General features: G+C 36.7%; 1 protein-coding gene across 4 annotated transcripts in view; it reads right to left on the bottom strand.

The window, feature by feature from the left end:
- Positions 1-368: 368 nt before the first annotated feature.
- LOC113513357 (uncharacterized) overlaps positions 369-17,818 on the bottom strand; it is a 39,833-nt gene continuing 22,383 nt past the window's right edge. For 3 of the 4 annotated variants that reach the window (XM_052897517.1, XM_052897519.1, XM_052897520.1), the window contains 7 exons: positions 17,349-17,758; positions 12,748-12,937; positions 8,507-8,928; positions 7,009-7,181; positions 6,001-6,110; positions 2,021-2,173; positions 369-1,246 (listed from right to left, as the gene is read on the bottom strand). In XM_052897517.1, coding sequence (XP_052753477.1) covers positions 835-1,246; positions 2,021-2,173; positions 6,001-6,110; positions 7,009-7,181; positions 8,507-8,928; positions 12,748-12,937; positions 17,349-17,758 — 1,870 coding nt within the window. In that variant the 3' untranslated portion in view covers positions 369-834. Of the gene's footprint in view, positions 1,252-2,020; positions 2,174-6,000; positions 6,111-7,008; positions 7,182-8,506; positions 8,929-12,747; positions 12,938-17,348; positions 17,759-17,818 lie in introns of all 4 variants that reach the window. The other variant, XM_052897518.1, reaches the window with a different exon arrangement.

Below are 17,818 nucleotides of genomic sequence, written 5' to 3'. Positions count from 1 at the left end.
GTGCAAGAAAAGGAAAATTTGTAATGTAAGTGTAAACCTACTCACCATGGCCACCATAGAAACAGTCTACTAATAATTATATTGTTATCATGGTATGAATTCCACATCAGCGAATGTTTTGAATTCACCTGACTTTAATGATTTCCACGAATTTTGCTATACAGCGTATTTTAGAAATAAACATTTCTACTGAATCTGGAACTAAGATTCTACCTCCAACAAAGAAATAATAAGCTCGCGCTCGTGTCACGGCGCGAGCACGATTGAGGGTCCCGAATGCTTCCGAAGGTAGTCGAGTATTTTCGACTAAAATATACTTACGTCTGCTAATCTAGTTAGTTTTATAGTTAAAAAAATCAAATCGCAACTCAGTACAAACATTTTATTATATTAAATATATGACATGTAAACATAAAAACAAACAGTATATTTTATATACATACAAATAATTAACGGACATTTAATATGTTAAGATTTTGCCATGTAAGCACCATACTCGATCTGAGAAGACTTTCAGATGAAGTAGCAATAATTGTCGGAAATGATGAAGTTAAATAAGTTATATATAAATAAATAATAAAACAGATGTATTAAAAACTACTACTACTTACAAAAAATATCGTCCTTTAGTGTCAAGAGTTTCTGAGCCATCGTCAATACATATTAAAGCCTCTAACGTGACTTGCAAGACAAAGACTTACATACTCTCAGAAGCATGTGACAACAATTAGACGAACCAAACACAAATTTGATTAATTCAGAGGATTAAGCTGGGATTTGATTTTGGAATCCCCGGAGCACGATCAAGTGGCCAACTAAGCTGTCACAGCTTATTCAATCAATTGTAACCCTGCTAATTTTATAAGAATCCCCAACCACATCGGCGGTGCTTGTTCTTTGGTAGAAATTATTCTTCGGCTCCAACCCTGTCTCTCCGGTCATTCCCGTGATCGCTGTGACCACATCGTTTGTCTTCTTCCCACTTCTGCGACCTAACGTTATATTGTATCTAGTCACTTCCAGCCCTAAGGATCTGGAACTAAAAGATCTGCCTAAAGACTTAGATCTTTTAACGCGGAATTTGTCTCTGGGCATTTTTATGTCGTAAATAGGGTTGATGATCCCAGTATATGTGTCATTTGTTGGTTTCGGTTGATTCAGTTTGGCATTGCTCGTTTCTAGATATGTCAGTTGCTGCTCCAAGTGTTGTAGGCGATTGGGAGGTAGGTAATCAGTGTACTGCTTGCTTACCTGTAATATATTGCACATTAGTACACTGTCTGTATTTACATTAAGTTCTTTTGAAGCATTTTATATGTATATATTAATACGTGAAGCAAAATTAAATTTATTATATCTTATGGTCGAATTTCGACCACTGCTATGTCAGCTAGTTATTATAAATGTACACCATGGACCAGCTGTAATAATAACATTACAATGGTATCAAGCAATAAGACAAAGGGCGCCATTCTGAGGCGGTATTTCCCTAAAGTTGTCCCTTAATCTTATTTTAATTTGACAGTTTCACAAAATTATTATTTTATGGACAATTCATTATGAGCTAAATTTACAATAATTATGTTTTAAATATATTACAAATCGACAGAGAATTTATCCTCATGCACTTGAAATGGTCACGTACAGTGTGGTTTCAAAGATATTTTCTCCCGTGAACACTCAAGTTGTGGAATGAGGTCTCTGCCGAGGTTTCCCTAGAGACTACAGTGTAGGGTTCTTCAACAAGGGTATAGTAAGTTTTCTTCAGGGTCGGTAACGTACACGTGACACCCCTAGTATTGCAGGCAATCATAGGCTACAGTGACCGTTTACCATCAGACAGGTTGTATGCTTTATTGTCACCTTTGTGGTATAAAAAAAATTATTTATTAGTATATAGTAGTTTTTAGTAGCATAAAGACCTCGTTATGATATCAAATTGAAAGTTTAATTTAAGAAATAGGTTAAGAGATATCAATAAAATAGAATCGAGCCCAATTAGAGCGCGCAAACTAGCAACGTTACCTGTTTCTCCTTCTCTTTACAGACACGTCTTGGTAAAGGTGGTGGTGGGGGTGGTGCTTCGTCCCCAGACATGTAATCCGGTGGTCGGCTTCTGTACTTCTGCGGTGGCTCCACCGTTGACCCTTCAGCTTCGGGAAGCTTCCAAGAACTACGCAAGAAGTGAAAGAAGTAATATAAAACTAATATAAAAAATGTGAAAGTTTGTTTATCATCTCTTAGCGCCTTAACGGCTCATCCGATTGTTATGATGTTTGTTATATACCTATACATATATATAGAATGGAAAAGAACATAAGCTAGTGGCACACTCACGAAATGAAAAATTATATTATTTCTTTTATGTATTTTTCCTTTTTTTTGTATATGTATACTTTTATCCCTTTTTTTTTATCTCTGTTGCTTAAATTATATAGATAGAGTGTCTCCATACAAATGATTCGAGAAAAGCGAGTCAACTTTTTCATACAATTTTGCGTGATAAATAGTTATAAGTGATTCCTTTATAACTTTTATATTTATTTTATTTTATAATTTTTGCAGCTTTTTAATGCGTAGAATCTCATTTTATTAATTAAATAATTAAATATAGATACGTCACAAGATACATTATGTGCCTAAGTATATAGAACACTGATTAAAAAACGAGTCAGCTAATTTGACAATTAGCTGACAAAAAGTTGACCCGCTTTTGAGACTCGATGCTCTATCTGTAATCTAAGCTCTGTTATTATTTGTGGGCTGTACGAGAAAGTAATACAAATAAATTATATACCTATCCATCTATCTCTCTTTATCTATATATCTATTTTTTAACCCGATCAATCTACATACTCCGGTTACGAAGATAATGACGTTAAAAAAGTTCATTTCATGCGATAATAAAGTTATTTTAAAAGGGTACAGGTATACAGCTAAACATAACGTGTATATTACTTGACGAAATAATATTTTATATAAAAAAAAAACTTAATTTTGCAAATAAACTAACAACCTGTCTTCATTAAATATCTTCATTAAAACACTATTATAATAAAATATTAAATTCCGCTTGTATCTTTATATAGGTATAAATCTTTCTTTGAACTTATTATACGTATTATATCTCTATATTTATATATAATATTTAAACTAACGAACCAAACTTTCGTGCCTCCAGTCAAACTGTTTATAATTGCTCCTCTCCATCCAAAGGTTGCCTGGAAGAGATCGCTCTTAGCGATAAGGTCGCCCGTTGTTTTCTCAGTGTAATATTTTCTTATAATTGTTTATATTTATAAGAAGTTTACTATTGTAATCTTATGGAGGAAACAAGAAAGAGTATCTATCTATATACACATATGTGTTTGAAATGTATTAATATAGAATTTCACGTTCAATTGTTTTAGTAATTTTTAATAGTTTTAATTAAACTGCATCTCATTTATGTTGTGTTAACACGTTTTAGGATACCAATCTTGTCTTGTCTTGCATGTATATAACTACGTATTTTTTCAATTGTAACTGTTATGTTTTCCAAATAAATAAATAAAGTGAAAATGTTTCAATAAGGAAGACCATAGGGAGACTCTGTACAAAAGTAATTTACTTGGACACCTCTGTCCCATTCGTGATTCAACCGTGAAGCAGTTGTGTTTGCATGGTTGTGTATCAGTTTGAAGGGTGGGATATGGCAGTGAATTTACAGGGTACAATGGAATAAAACCTGAATCCTCAGGAATGGCAACGCATGGCGAAACAGTATACTCTGTTATGTCCATGGTACTGCTCATGTCTATAGGCGACGATTACCACTTTTCATCAGGTGGGCCGTTAGCTTGTTTGCCATTCTAAGTTGCATAGAATAAAATGATCCGCTGAATTGAATAATATAAAGAACAGAGGCTACAGTCTCAGTCAGTCAATACACATTGGATAACTTTTTATTCTATGTCAAGGAAGTAAAGCTGCAAAATAGAGCTGAATCGCAAATTTGGGCGAAACGGCACATATTCTCGTTTCCCATGCGATCCGCTAAAGAATGACATGCTCTTACTGCCTCTTGAGAAATACAGTCTGAAAATGTTCTAGTTCTAGTCAATTTATACACACAGAAAGAAAGAAGTAAATCGTTTTTATAAATATATATATGTATAGTGTAGGTAATATGAGTATTTTTTTATACTACTTTATAATACAACTGTTTCGTCCATGATACCCCCCATGCGTTGCCATTCCTGAGAAAAATAACACCTGAGTCCTCAGGAATGGCAACGCATCATATCATGGGCGAAACAGTATACTCTATTATGTCCATGGTACTGCTCATGTCTATAGGCGACGGTTATCACTTTCCATCAGATGGACCGTCAGCTTGTTTGCCATTCTAATTTGTATAAAAAAAAAGTTGATATTTTGATAATGTCAAACGAAATTATACCTAATATATATTTTTATAGTATTTATTTTAATTTACTTTTTTTTGTTAAATTTGGCACCGATATCTACTCGTAGCATTGCATTTAAATGGCCCGGAGCAAGAGGGTTAAAATCGCTTCAAGTCCATTGTTTTAATTGCCCTCCTTTAACTATCAAATTGCCTATCTGTGGGGCGTGGGCCCCACGTTGGGAAACACCATTCTGAAGTATCACACGGTTATTGTATTGTAAGAAATCTATTACTTCATCCTTACAATTGAATTGACGGAGGGTATTTGCTTATATTCCGAGTACAACCTGTTGATAGCACTTACAATATGAATAGACATCATAGCGAGCCGCCGACCGACGTCACGTCTAAAGATCAACGAGTCATCTCGCAATATTGACCTGTATATATGCTGATGTTTACGAATATTAATACTGTAAACGATTTTGTCTACTAAGTTTTGTCCGTGGCTTTCTCTGTTTAACCAGGTAATATTGGGGGGAAAGGGATTGTTAGCAATGGAGTTTGACAGCCCCATTACTAGCAATATGCTGTTTACCATCAGACGAGCTGTATTGCCCTATTTGGTCGACCTCCACGTGGTTCCCCCTGGAAACCATCGTGAACAATTCTTGTTGAATTCGTCACGATGGGCTAACTGACCTACTTCATCCTCACCTATCATCCTTCACTGGTGCCCCGCCGGTGTATACCGATAGCGCGGGCGGGGTTACCATTCCATTATATATCATCCATTAAAAAAAAAACAGGTAATATTGGGGAGGAAAGAATTGTTAGTAATGCGAACTACCAGTTCGCAATATACCCTGTCACGTCGACCTCCAAGTGGTTCCCTCTGGAAATCATCGTGCTGAATTCAAAGTGTATTACATATTATAATGTGCTAACTGACCTGCCTTTTCATTCTCACCTATCATCTCTCACTGATGCCCCGCCAGTGTATACCGTTAGCGCAGGCGGAGTTACCATACTATTATTATCCATTAAAAAAAAGGTAAACACTCGTGCGAAACCGGAGCGGACGACTATTTATAAATATTTAAGTTGCATTGTGGTCCCGGGATAGAATCCTTTCCCATGGGTGTCGTAAGAGGTGACTAATTGAATTTAATGGTCGAGGAATAGGCAACAACGTCCCTCTTAAAACATCACTAGAAGCTTAATTGTGGTTGCTAACTCGCCCGCCAAGTTTGGCAACTACTGGCAAAACTCCCCTTATGAGGAAGGCTTATGTTCAAAAGTGAACAGTTTATGATATAAGGGGATATGAGAGTGTTTACAACGAAGTCTAACAGCCCCGTTGTTAGCAATATATGCTATTAGATCGACCTCCACGTGGCCAGGCTGTGGAATTAGCTCCCTGCGAAGATTTTCCCTAGAGACTACAGTAGGGGATTCTTCAAAAAGGGTATATTAAGATTTCTTCAGGGTCAGCAATGCGCACGTGACACTCCTAGTGTTGCAGGCGTCCATACAGTAACCGTTTACCATCAGGCGAGCTGTATGCTTGTTTGCCATCTTCGTGGTATAAAAAAATGTGTAATACGTACTTAGTAGCTCTCTCGCTACTCCTGGACCTGGCGGCGCGACCCAGCCGGTGCAGAGCGAAGAGGGCACCCTCGCTGGACTCCCCCAGCCAAGAGCACAGTTCTTGCAGTATCTTCAATGTAGAGAAGAAATTGCTATTATTTGGCAAACGGAGAACATACTGAAGGAAGGTTATCAATATAATTAACTCCACATATCATATCATAAAATTATAATATTTATACACATAAAAACAGAAAATTTTAAATTTAAAATCAAATAAATAAATCGTAAATTCACCATTACACCGTTATACCGTGAAGCAATTGTGTTTGCATGGCTGTGTTTCGGTTTGAAGGGTGGGATATGGCGTGAATTTACTGGGTACAGAGGAATAACATCTGAGTCCTCAGGAATGGCAACGCGTGGGGGGTATCATGGGCGGAACAGTATACACTGTTATGTCCATGGTACTGCTCATGTCTATAGGCGACGGTTATCGTTTTCCATTAGGTGGGCCATCAGCTTGTTTGCCATTCTAAGTTGTATAAAAAAAATAGTCTGTTATATGCATGATGCTATTCGTGTTCATACCTGTGGATGAGCAACAGTTACCACTCACCAGCAGAAGGCCATAAGACTATTTTGCCATTAATAATTAATTTAAAGGCAACTAGAACTTCTTGTTAGTATCAAAGTTGAATTTGTTCCATAATCAGATCATGCACTATATTTTTAACCGACTTTAAAAAAATCAGGTTTTCAGAGCGTTTGTATATTTTATGTTTGTTGCCTCATAACTCCGTCATTTCTAAACCGATTTGGAAAATTCTTTTTTTATCCGAAAGGATATATTTTCAGGTGACTTCTATAGAAATCTTATCAATATCGGTTTAGTAGTTAAATTTTTAAATCAAATTAACTAATTATGTTCCTAAATCCGTGTTTTTTATGGAACAAATATTTTAAAATTATATACCTCTATATTTTTTATTTAAAAAAGCACTCAATATCAGATACAATTTACTCACGGTGAACCTTCCGCGCTGCAGAAGAGCCAGTACCAAGTCTCCGAGGGTGAGGTGCAGCGCGTGCACCCCAGACCGAGAGGCGATCAAGTTCAAAGGCGCCGTTTGTCCTACCAGCCATTCTTCCTCCATAGACCAGGCTGTCTCCTCGGCATCCGATGCCCCTGATTCCTCCACTGAATATAGGGATTTTTATCAGTAATATAGACACAAACTAGACTCATCTCCGTAATAACACATTAAAGATGATATTGGTCGAATAATACCGTGCTTAGTGCATGGTTTTAGGTATTTCTGGTTTTCTTTTCTTATACTGAAATATTATACTTCGTTTTGTCATTTAAAGAGAAATGTTTGATCAAAGAGTTTGACATTTTAATTATTCAAATAGATTTACATACGGTAAATCTATTTGACATTTTTAAAATGTTATTAGCAATTTGCTATTTATTATTTTTATTTTAAATAAAATAAATATTGTCACTATAAAATTTGATATTATCTAAAATGTATCTACCTAAATAAGTCTTTACATTTGTACGCCATTAAAACAATATGGCTAAATATGTGATTCTTAAACAATTTTTTTTAAAGGGTGTAAATGGAATCGTAACCCCGCCTACGCTAACGAGATACGCTGGCGGAGCACCAGTGAAGGGTGATAGATGAGAATGAAAACAGGCCAGTTAACCTCATTTATCATGATGAATTCATCAGGAATTGACCATGATAGTTTCCAGGGAAAACCACGAGAAGATCGACCTGGTTGGGTATGTTGCTAGCAATGAGATTCTCAGTCTCCATTACTAACAATCCCTTTCCCCCTAAAACACTAATTAGGATCTATTCCAACCATATTTATAAAAAAAAATCATTATTATTATTAATTCCCTAATCACCTCTCAGTATATCTGGGGAAAAGGTGTGGTGACAAATTGTATTGTTACTCAGTACCTATACTTTTATCACAAGTTATTTTGTAGTTATCTATATATTAATACGTGATGCAAAAACTTTGGACCGCTTTTTACGAAAATTGCGCGGACGTAGGAGCATAAAATTTGGTACACTTATAGTTTATATAGAGAAGGAATGCAGAATGCTATTTTTTTTTTAATTAATCATAAAAATACATTAAATCAATAAAAAAAACATTACACATACTACCATGTATTTGACACACACACGCATATATATATACTCTTTTGTTTATTGTTAAAGTCCGTGGTTAAACTGAGAATAGATTAATATTGTTTGTCTTTAATATTATTTGTCTATAGTCTTTCTGAATGTCAAACATGACCATAATCAATTCATTTATTACATTATATGTTATTTAATTTAATTTAATATTTTTTTAATTAGATTAAAAAACGCTGTTATTAATGACGCATATCTGATCATCTATTTAACACATCATCACCATTATATTGTTAAAATCCCATGACCCTCATGGACTCATAAATGAAATATGTACATTCTTAAATATGTATTGACTTACCACTTAATGCATCCTTAACGCCGTTAATAAAGTCCAATGTCTCCAATATACTGGGCCTGCTCAAAGCTGCCTTGTTTCTTACGGTATTTCCTGCAGACTTGGGCCTCTCACGCAATTCTTTGATACTTTCAACAGGCTCCGTGTACACCAAACTCCTCAAAGTATGATACTTCCGCCTCATCGTCTTCGCATCCGACTGGTCGGTGAGAGAAATTTCTGGAAAGCCATACGAGGTCACCGGCCTATTCCTCCTGGATCTTCGTCTCACCTTCAACACATCATTGTTCTCCCTAGAAATATCCTGTACGGACGTTGAAGGTATGATATCCGGTCTTGTATTGTTGCGCCAGTAGTTGCCATTCTTGACGCTGGCCAGAATCTCTTCGCTGCTCTCGTGCCGAGCTATTCCGTTTAATTTCGAGCTAAAAATAAACGGTGTACATAAAATAAATTAAATCTAGGCGCTCTTGAGTAGCGTCAATAAAAACTTGCCTCCTAAAGCGTGTCGCTAGAAAAACAAGATTGATCGTTAACACGGCAGGGCTCCATCCATGTACGTGTTTCAAATTCGAATTTCTGCGCAGCTGCTTTGTTGCAGCTGACAGAATCGGTAGTTCGTAACTATGGGGTGATAATGGACAAAATTATGGGTCGTATAAGATTTCTTATGACACCTAAATTTGCAAACAAGTTGACGAACAACCTGATAACGGATCTACTGTCGCCTGTAATCATGAGGTGCACTGTGATGATCCCCTCATGCTATAATTCCTGAGGATTATCGAATTATGCAACAGCACTCTATAATGCACATACCTTCAAATCGAAATACACACATATTTCATATGTAGTTAAAATATATATGTATTTACTTCTATGCACGACGCACTTTTTTAGTCTCTTTTTTAACTTTTATTAAAAAGATGTTTTATTTCTAATTTGAAGTCTGTGTCAGTTTAGTTTTGTTTTCGTGCGCTTTTTTGCTCCGTTAGTTTGCTTTGTATATTTTTTATATAATTATATTATCTTTCTAAAAACACCGTGTTTCCATACCAGCATACAGTCCTTTCGCTCACAACTTCCTTACTTTACATTTTACTGCTTATATAGTTGTTTCGCAGCAAAAACATAAGTAAAACAAAGATATTTCATGTCGATGACTTTCATACAATTTAAAAACCAATTGACGACAGTCTATAAGCGCATCACTTCAGAACAGATGTGCATACATAGCCAATTCTTTTTTGGTGTGTTTATAATTATCAGAACAAGGTTTGTATGAAAGAAAATTTTTGAAAATTCAATGAAAAATAAAAAATAAATTCACTAATAATCTCTATATTAAAAGTGAGTAAGATGGAAGATTCGATCTCATTTTATTCATTAGTACACTCGTGCGAAACCGGGGTGAATGGCTAGTTATAAATATTTAAGTCACCATGTAGGTCCCGGCATAGAATAAGCCACTCCTTCCATTCCCGTGGGTGTCGTAAGAAGCGACTAAGAATGGCGAGGAATGGGCAGTAGCGTCTCTCTTAAAACATCACTAAAAGTCTAACTGCGATTACCAACCCGACGCCAAACGTGGCAACTACTCGTACTGGCAAAACGCCCCTTCTAGAGAAGGCTTATGTTCAACAGTGTACAGTTAACGACTCATATAATGATGATACTTAAGTTCCATCGATATCAATGAAGTTTTATAAACATATAATAAATCCTTAAAATAATCTCCTACATTTTTTATTTATTCATTAGTACAAATATGTGTACATGGCGGACTTAATGCTAAAAGCATTCTCTCCCAGTCAACCATAAGCAAGTGTCAGAATACTCGAAAGCGGTACTAGTAATTATTGATAGACATACATACTAAAATTACATATATAAACGAATATACTTACACACATATGACATATACTATATTATACACGAAATTGCGAATAAAGTACTTACTGTTCGGATAAAGTAAAAAAGTGAGCATGAACGTTTTTCCTACATTGAGGTCATTCAACGATAAAAATAAAGTTTTTTTTATTCCTTAAAAAGTATTCCATAGTAGCGCTCCATTAATATTCTAAACATGTTAGGAACTGCTGTCTGCAAGTCGAACGGAGCCACGTGGCCGTTATCAATAGCCGGCGCGCCGACCTATCGACTAGAAACCGATAAATTGTGCCCCAATGGAAATCAGGTCGGGCCCGTTGTATCTTATCAGTCCACGTTTGGAAGCTTACTTTACAAATTAACACTGCTTTAGTTTCAAATTATTTAAAAAACGAGATTTTTTTATATATTTAGTTCATGTACATTGAGTGAGATGTTACCACTTTCCATCAGGTGGGTCGTCAGAGGGAGACTTTGTACAAAAGTCGATTGCTTGGGTACCTCTGTCCCATTCGTGTTTCAACCGTGAAGCAGTTGTGTTTGCATGGCTGTATTTCGGTTTGAAGGGTGGGATATGGTGTGAATTTACTGGGTACAGAGGAATAACACCTGAGTCCTCAGGAATGGCAACGCATGGGGGTATCATGGGTGAAACAGAATACTCTGTTATGTCCATGGCACTGCTCATGTCTATAGGCAACGGTCACCACTTTCCATCAGGTGGGCTGTCAGCTTGTTTGCCATTCTAAGTTGTATAAAAAAATTTCTTTGCCTATCTAAGAGAGTACATAAATAAGTTATTTATTTATTTTACTCTTTATTGTACCAGAAACCTAAAAATATACAAAGACAATTAAACAATTTAAGTGAAATATAGTAACATATTACATATACATATTACTTAAGCCTGATTGTATTTGTAAAAAAATCCTGACATAATTGTCTTACATAGCTTCTCTGTACAGACAGCGATCTAGGTCATCAGTATACTAAGTAAGATTGGGGGGAAAGGAGTTGTTAGCAATGGAGTCTGACAGCCCCATTGCTAGTAGTATACCCTATTAGGTCGACCTCCACGTGGTTCCCCTTGGAAATCATCGTGAACAATTCGTGTTGAAATCATCACGATGGGCTGACTGACCTGTCTTTTCATTCTCAGCTCAAAGGATGATCCTTACACTGGTGCCCCGCCAGCGTATTCCGATAGCGGGGGCGGGGTTACCATTCCATTACCACCCATTAAAAAAAAACTAAGTAAGATTTCGATCCATCAGAACACGGGTAGGGTTGGATAAGAAAGTGAAATTGGACCGTCCTCGTCCCACATCAGCGCTGTTTGTTTTATAGCCGTCTACGGGACGAGGGTGATCGTCTGTTAACAATATAAACGGCGTCAATACGTCCACTTGCATGTAACTACGTAACACATGCGTTTGACAGGTCAACACGTGATCATAATGTTATTGAAACGGGTGTTATTTTATTGACATCTAGCGATCAGGACCAGATTCGCAAGGGCAAATAGAATTTTCGAAAATAATTTTTTTTAAGCTGACGGCCCACCTGATGGAAAGTGGTAACCGTCGCCTATAGACATGAGCAGTACCATGGACATAACAGAGTACACTATTTCGCCCATGATACCCCCCATGCGTTGCCATTGGAAATTGAAATTGCTTCAAATGAGTTGCTTATATAGAGCGTTCACTGTATTTCATTAAAATCGGTTGAGCTGTTTCGAAGATTAGCGTGAACGAACATTGTAACACGGGATTTTTATATATTAAGATTAACGACCTGCCGCCAGGGTCACATGGATGCAATTATCTATGTAAGTTTAATTAAGATTCATTGCACATACAAAAATAATGGAAAAAATATCTAAACGAGAGTATAACTAAGAGGAACACTGCTGCCCATTCCTCGCCCTTCGTTAGTCGCCTCTTACGACACCCACGGAAGAGACAGGGGTGGCTTATTCTATGCCGGGACCACCCGTCCAATTAATTAAGTCGTTTGCTTGGATAAATCTATCCTCGTGTTTCTACCATGAAGCAGTTGTGTTTGCATGTATGTGTTTCGATTTGAAGAGTAGGATATGGCAGTGACTTTACAAGGTACAGAGACGTAACACCTTAGTCCTCAAGAATGACAAAGCATGGGGGGTATCATGGGCGAAACAGTATACTCTGTTATGTCCATGGTACAGCTCATGTCTATAGGCGACGGTTACCACTTTCCATCAGGTGGGCCGTCAGCTTGTTTGCCATTCTAGTTGTATAAACAAATTAATTCATTACTATTAGTAACCATTAAGTTGGGTTAAAACAGTCAATAATAGGATTATCACTTACCATCTGTCTCCAATAATCGCTGTGGTGAACGCAGCCAGCACACACCTCCTGGCGAGACGCAGTTTTGCTTCAGCCTTGTCCCGCCTGCTGAGGGTAAGGGTGCGAGCGGAACTGTGCTCGCGGCGGGACGGCAACTTCATCGGATACGATATAGCCATGCCGTCCCCTGTCGGGAACACTAAACGGAAGTCTGTAACAAAATTACTCCATTACCCTAAAGGTTGTCTTGAAAAGATTGCTCTCAGCAATAACACCGCCTTCAGCTTTAGTAAAATTAACTGATTCCATATTAGTCGTTAACTGTCCACTTTTGAACAAAGACAGCCCCTTATAGGAGGGGAGGGGTTGCTAGTAGTTGCCACTCTTGGCAGTCAGAATAACAACCGTTAGTTAGGCTTTCGTGATGTTATAAGTAGGACGCTACTGCATATCTCTCGATTGTTAAGTTCCCTTAGTCGCCTCTTACGACACCTACTGGAAAGGAGGAGGTGGTCAATTCTACGCCGGGACCACATATAAACTGATAGCTAGACAAAAATCGAAATTGTGCAATTGTACATGAATATCAAAAAAATCAGTAACATTCTATTAACTAAATTTTTTTTTTATTTTGTGCAAATGAACATGCCAATAATACATTTTCTGAAGAGTCTTTAAGTTAAAATTACACTGTTTTCTATAAATACTCGTTATTAAATAATTATATATCAACGGACAGAGAATTTGATCAAATTAATGCATTAATTTATCTGTGGACAAGAAAGGTAGCAAGAGGGTAACAACAAAAGGCCTAATAAGAAATAAATAAAATAAGAGTTCCAAAGAAGCAGTTCGCAAGGGCTAATTGCCTTAAGATGCCTTCCAAGTGCCACTGACTCCTGGACCAAATGTAATTAAGCTTTTATTATAATTCAAAGCGATTAAACCCGCTGAGAAACTTTTCAAACGAAAATATTCCATTGTTTTTGTTGAATTTCCCTTTTCACTCGGCCGATGAATTCTCTTGAGCGTCACTTTGACACCCTTTTATAGATTTATTGTCCATTAGTCCATAATCGTAGATTTATTGTATGTATTTCATATTTGGTGAGAAGACAAATTAAATATTTCCGTCATTTCAATAGAAGAAATTATTAAATAATAAAAATATAATTAGTAAATTAAATATTAATTAAATTTCACTTCTTAAGACCTTAATTAGTAGTACCGCATTCGAGTATTCTAACACTTCCCTATGGTTGACTGGGAGAGAATGCTTTTAGCATTAAGTCCGCCATGTACACATATACTACTAATGTATAATGAATAAATAAATATGTACTAATGAATAAATAAAATAAATAAATAAACTACAAGAGAGAAAGTGAATAAAACTTTGAGAAATCAAGTCAGGGTACAATAGGGCTTATATTCCTGAATAAGGTAAAAGCACAAGTCTCTTCTGACATGATTTACAGAAGTACAGAACTATAAATAAAATAAATCACATAGAGATCCTATGATCTCAATGTAATTTATTTTATTTATAGTTCTATTAATTATTATTATTACTATTAATAACCAGATCTACTAGCCATAGTTTCGACTTTATTAAAAAGATAAATTTATATTATAAGTGCCATGTCATCCCGACATAGAATGGGCCATTCCTTCATTTCCCGTGGGTGTCGTAAGAGAATGGACAGCAGCGTGCCTGCCAAATGTGGTAATTATTGGCAAAACTTCCCAAAATGGAGGCCTATGTTCAACAGTGGACAATTAGCGGCTAATATGATTTTTTTTATACAACTTAGTATGGCAAACAAGCTGACGGTCCACCTGATAGAAAGTGGTACCCGTCGCCTATAGACCAATTGGACATAACAGAGTATACTGTTTCGCCCATGATACCATTTGCCATTCCTGAGGATTCAGATGTTATTCCTCTGTACCCTGTAAATTGACTGTCATATCCCACCCTATTAATATTTAAAATATTATATTATTATTTATGTATCAAATATTAATTTGACAAATATTCACTATTAAGACTAGAGGCTTAATAGTTATTACACACACAACATAGATACTTTACTACTTATAAGTTTTTAAGGCTGTTTAAATGTTTATTACTCAATTACTCTTAAACGACTAAAAGAGTTTAAATAAATGGTCCTTATCTTACATTATTTTTTTTTTACAACACAGGGGGGCAAACGAGCATGCGGCTCACCTGATAGTAAGTGACTACCGCCGCCCAGGATTACCCACAACACTAACGGCATGGCAGGTGTGCTGCCGGCCCTTTAAAAAGGAATTTGCTCTTTTCTTGAAGGTTATGTTGTCATATCAGTTCGGAAATACTGCTGCTGGAAGTTGATCCCAAAGAGTGGTTGTGCGTGGAAGAAAGTGCCTTGAAAAACACACGGTGGAGGACCGCCACTCATCCAGATGGTTGGGATGAAATTTCAGTTTATGGCGGATTGTACGATGGTGAAAATCAGCAGCAGGTATCAATTCAAACAATTCCTCAGAACACTACCCATGATAAATTCGATAGAAGATGCACAGAGACGCAACATCTCTACGCAGTTTCAGTGAGTCGAGTCGGACACTAAGGCGCCAATCGTCAACAATTTATATTACAACGTCAACAATAATATATTACAGGATACCTTTATGCTAATTAACATGAGCAAAACCGTAGTTTGCAGCTAGTGATTTGTAATTAGCAATCAACAAGAGATACTGAGGTGCATAGTGTTACTAAACTATTACAAGTACGCGCAGATTTCACAGGGACTCTGTATCGAGAACTTAGCCGGGATTTGCAAGTTGCCACAGTTGCAAGTTCTTAACTTTTCACACTGATGTTACACATGCAAAATGGAAGAGGCATTTGTAAATTTTAAACTTCCTCGAAAGTCCGCGTAACAAACAGCCACCCAATGACGTTAATTATTTTATTAATTCAAACTTATTTTTGAGTGTGTCAATTTACATGCTGATACGAGTAGTAGTAACGCCTTTATAAAGAAATAAATTCAGTATCAATAGTTTCTTTTTCTCTCTCCATCTCTCTCTCTCTCTCTCTCTCTCTCAAACTACAAGCTGACCTCACCTCAATATCATATTTCTAACCTTTTGACGTTTCCTTTCATATTGACCTTTGCGTTTATTTCCCTAAATTGAAAGAAGCGATATCTAGGAGATGAATAAAATGTAGACACATTGTATTCTTGCATATGGTAGTAGCTACACGTAATGGGAGGGGATAGAAATTGTTAGTAATGAAGATCTGACAACTCTATTGCTAGCAATATACCCTTCCAGGTCAACCTCCACGCGTTTCCCCCTAGAAATTATCTTGGTTAATTCTTTTTGAATTCCTCACAATGGATCAACTGACCTGCTTTCGTCCTCTCCCATCATCACTCACTGCTGCTCAGCATATACCGATAGTACAGGCTACCATTCCATTATCACCCATTGAAAACAAACCACAAATAACATTTCTAGTATACTTAACTCTAAGTCGAGCGGCCTTAACTAGTACTAACTTTTCACCAGCTCTAGTTGACCTACCGACTTTCGGTTTACCGAGAGAATACTACCAGCCACCCCAGGATCTGGGGGTCCACGTCGAATAGTCAAATTTTAAATGTTAACGTATTCACGCGCAATGCAAAACCGTTCTGAAATTTTGATCCTCCCGCCTCGATACGAAATAGTCGGCTTTGTTTTTACCCTTATTAAAATATTGGGCATGCATAAGTTAAGAGGAAGCGATAACTAGTTACAACTTTATGTTTGCTCTTCACTCCCTGAAGGGTATTATGGCTTTTGACCGAAAAAGTAGAGAGTGTACTAATATAGAGGTTTATTTTATAATTTCCTTTAAATATGTTTAAAAATTCCCTTCCCTTCCCATGGGTGTAGTAAGAGGCGACTAAAGAGAACTCAGTGGTCGTGGAGTGGACAGCTTGATAGAGTATATTGCTAGAAATGGCATTGGTAGTCCGCATTACTAACAATCCCTTCCCCCAGTTTTTTTAGTTATAGTTTATTTATGTTAATAATAAGAGTAAAATTATGACCACAATATGGTAATAAGATTAACATAATATCTATATCATGCAAGTTTTCTCAAGTTTATCATGAGGTGGAGAACACGAGTGAAGCATATCACATGTGTAAGCAATATTTTACAATAACCACTGCAGGCTACCCGGCCACATAAAATATTGGATATAGCTAAATTTATTCAAAAAGCTGGAAATTTATGCAACAGTAAAGAATTTCTGATGCTTGAGCTACTTTAAATATTCCCATATTCTTAAGTGACTTCTAAAAGAAGGAAATTCGAAATTAGACTGACTTTTTTATGTCTCCATTACGGAAATATGTTATCAATTCTAAACAGATTTGCTCTTATTCATTTTGTGACAATTTATAATTTAAGATTGCCGACCTGAAATCCATCGTGGTTAAACATCAGGTAAATGCGTCTGATCTGACTTCATTCTCACTTAAACTACTTCATTTTAACCCTGGCAACGCAAATCGATAGCGCAAACAGAACTACCTACTAACTCATTTACTTTCATAAAAAAAAAACTTACCCACATGGCGAAACTTGTCCACGAAGTCCACCATAGCCTTCGCCCAAGCATGTCTCTTCGCCAAATCAAGTAACCCCATACAAGGCTCCACATTCCCATCATGCACTCCCATGCAATACTCTCTGAGGCTCTCCAACTCATTCTCACAAGATTTGGCCTCAAACTCTTCTAAAAACCATCCATTCTCCAAAGAACAATTGAAAAGTCCATCCAGATAGGGTTTCAATACTGGCCCCAAGTACTTTTTGTCTTCTTTAGCACCCTTATAAAGCCAATTGAGAATGTTCTTCATGACATTGAGTGGATCTGTAAGGTCTTCTTGACGTAGATCAGAGTCTCTGCGCACAGCATCAATGAGACAGGCTGATGATGCGTCATAGTAGTCTTTGAGTTTGTTCCATTTCTTGGACCTGCGATTTGAAGAAAGATTTATTTCCACATGTGCTCTCTAAAACTATATTATTTCTTTG

This window comes from Galleria mellonella, unplaced genomic scaffold (assembly GCF_026898425.1).
Source record: "Galleria mellonella isolate WM207_F2 unplaced genomic scaffold, CSIRO_AGI_GalMel_v1 utg36, whole genome shotgun sequence".
Classification (NCBI taxonomy): Eukaryota; Metazoa; Arthropoda; class Insecta; order Lepidoptera; family Pyralidae; genus Galleria; species Galleria mellonella.
Note: the sequence above shows the minus strand (reverse complement) of the source record. Positions and strands in the feature narration are given on the sequence as shown.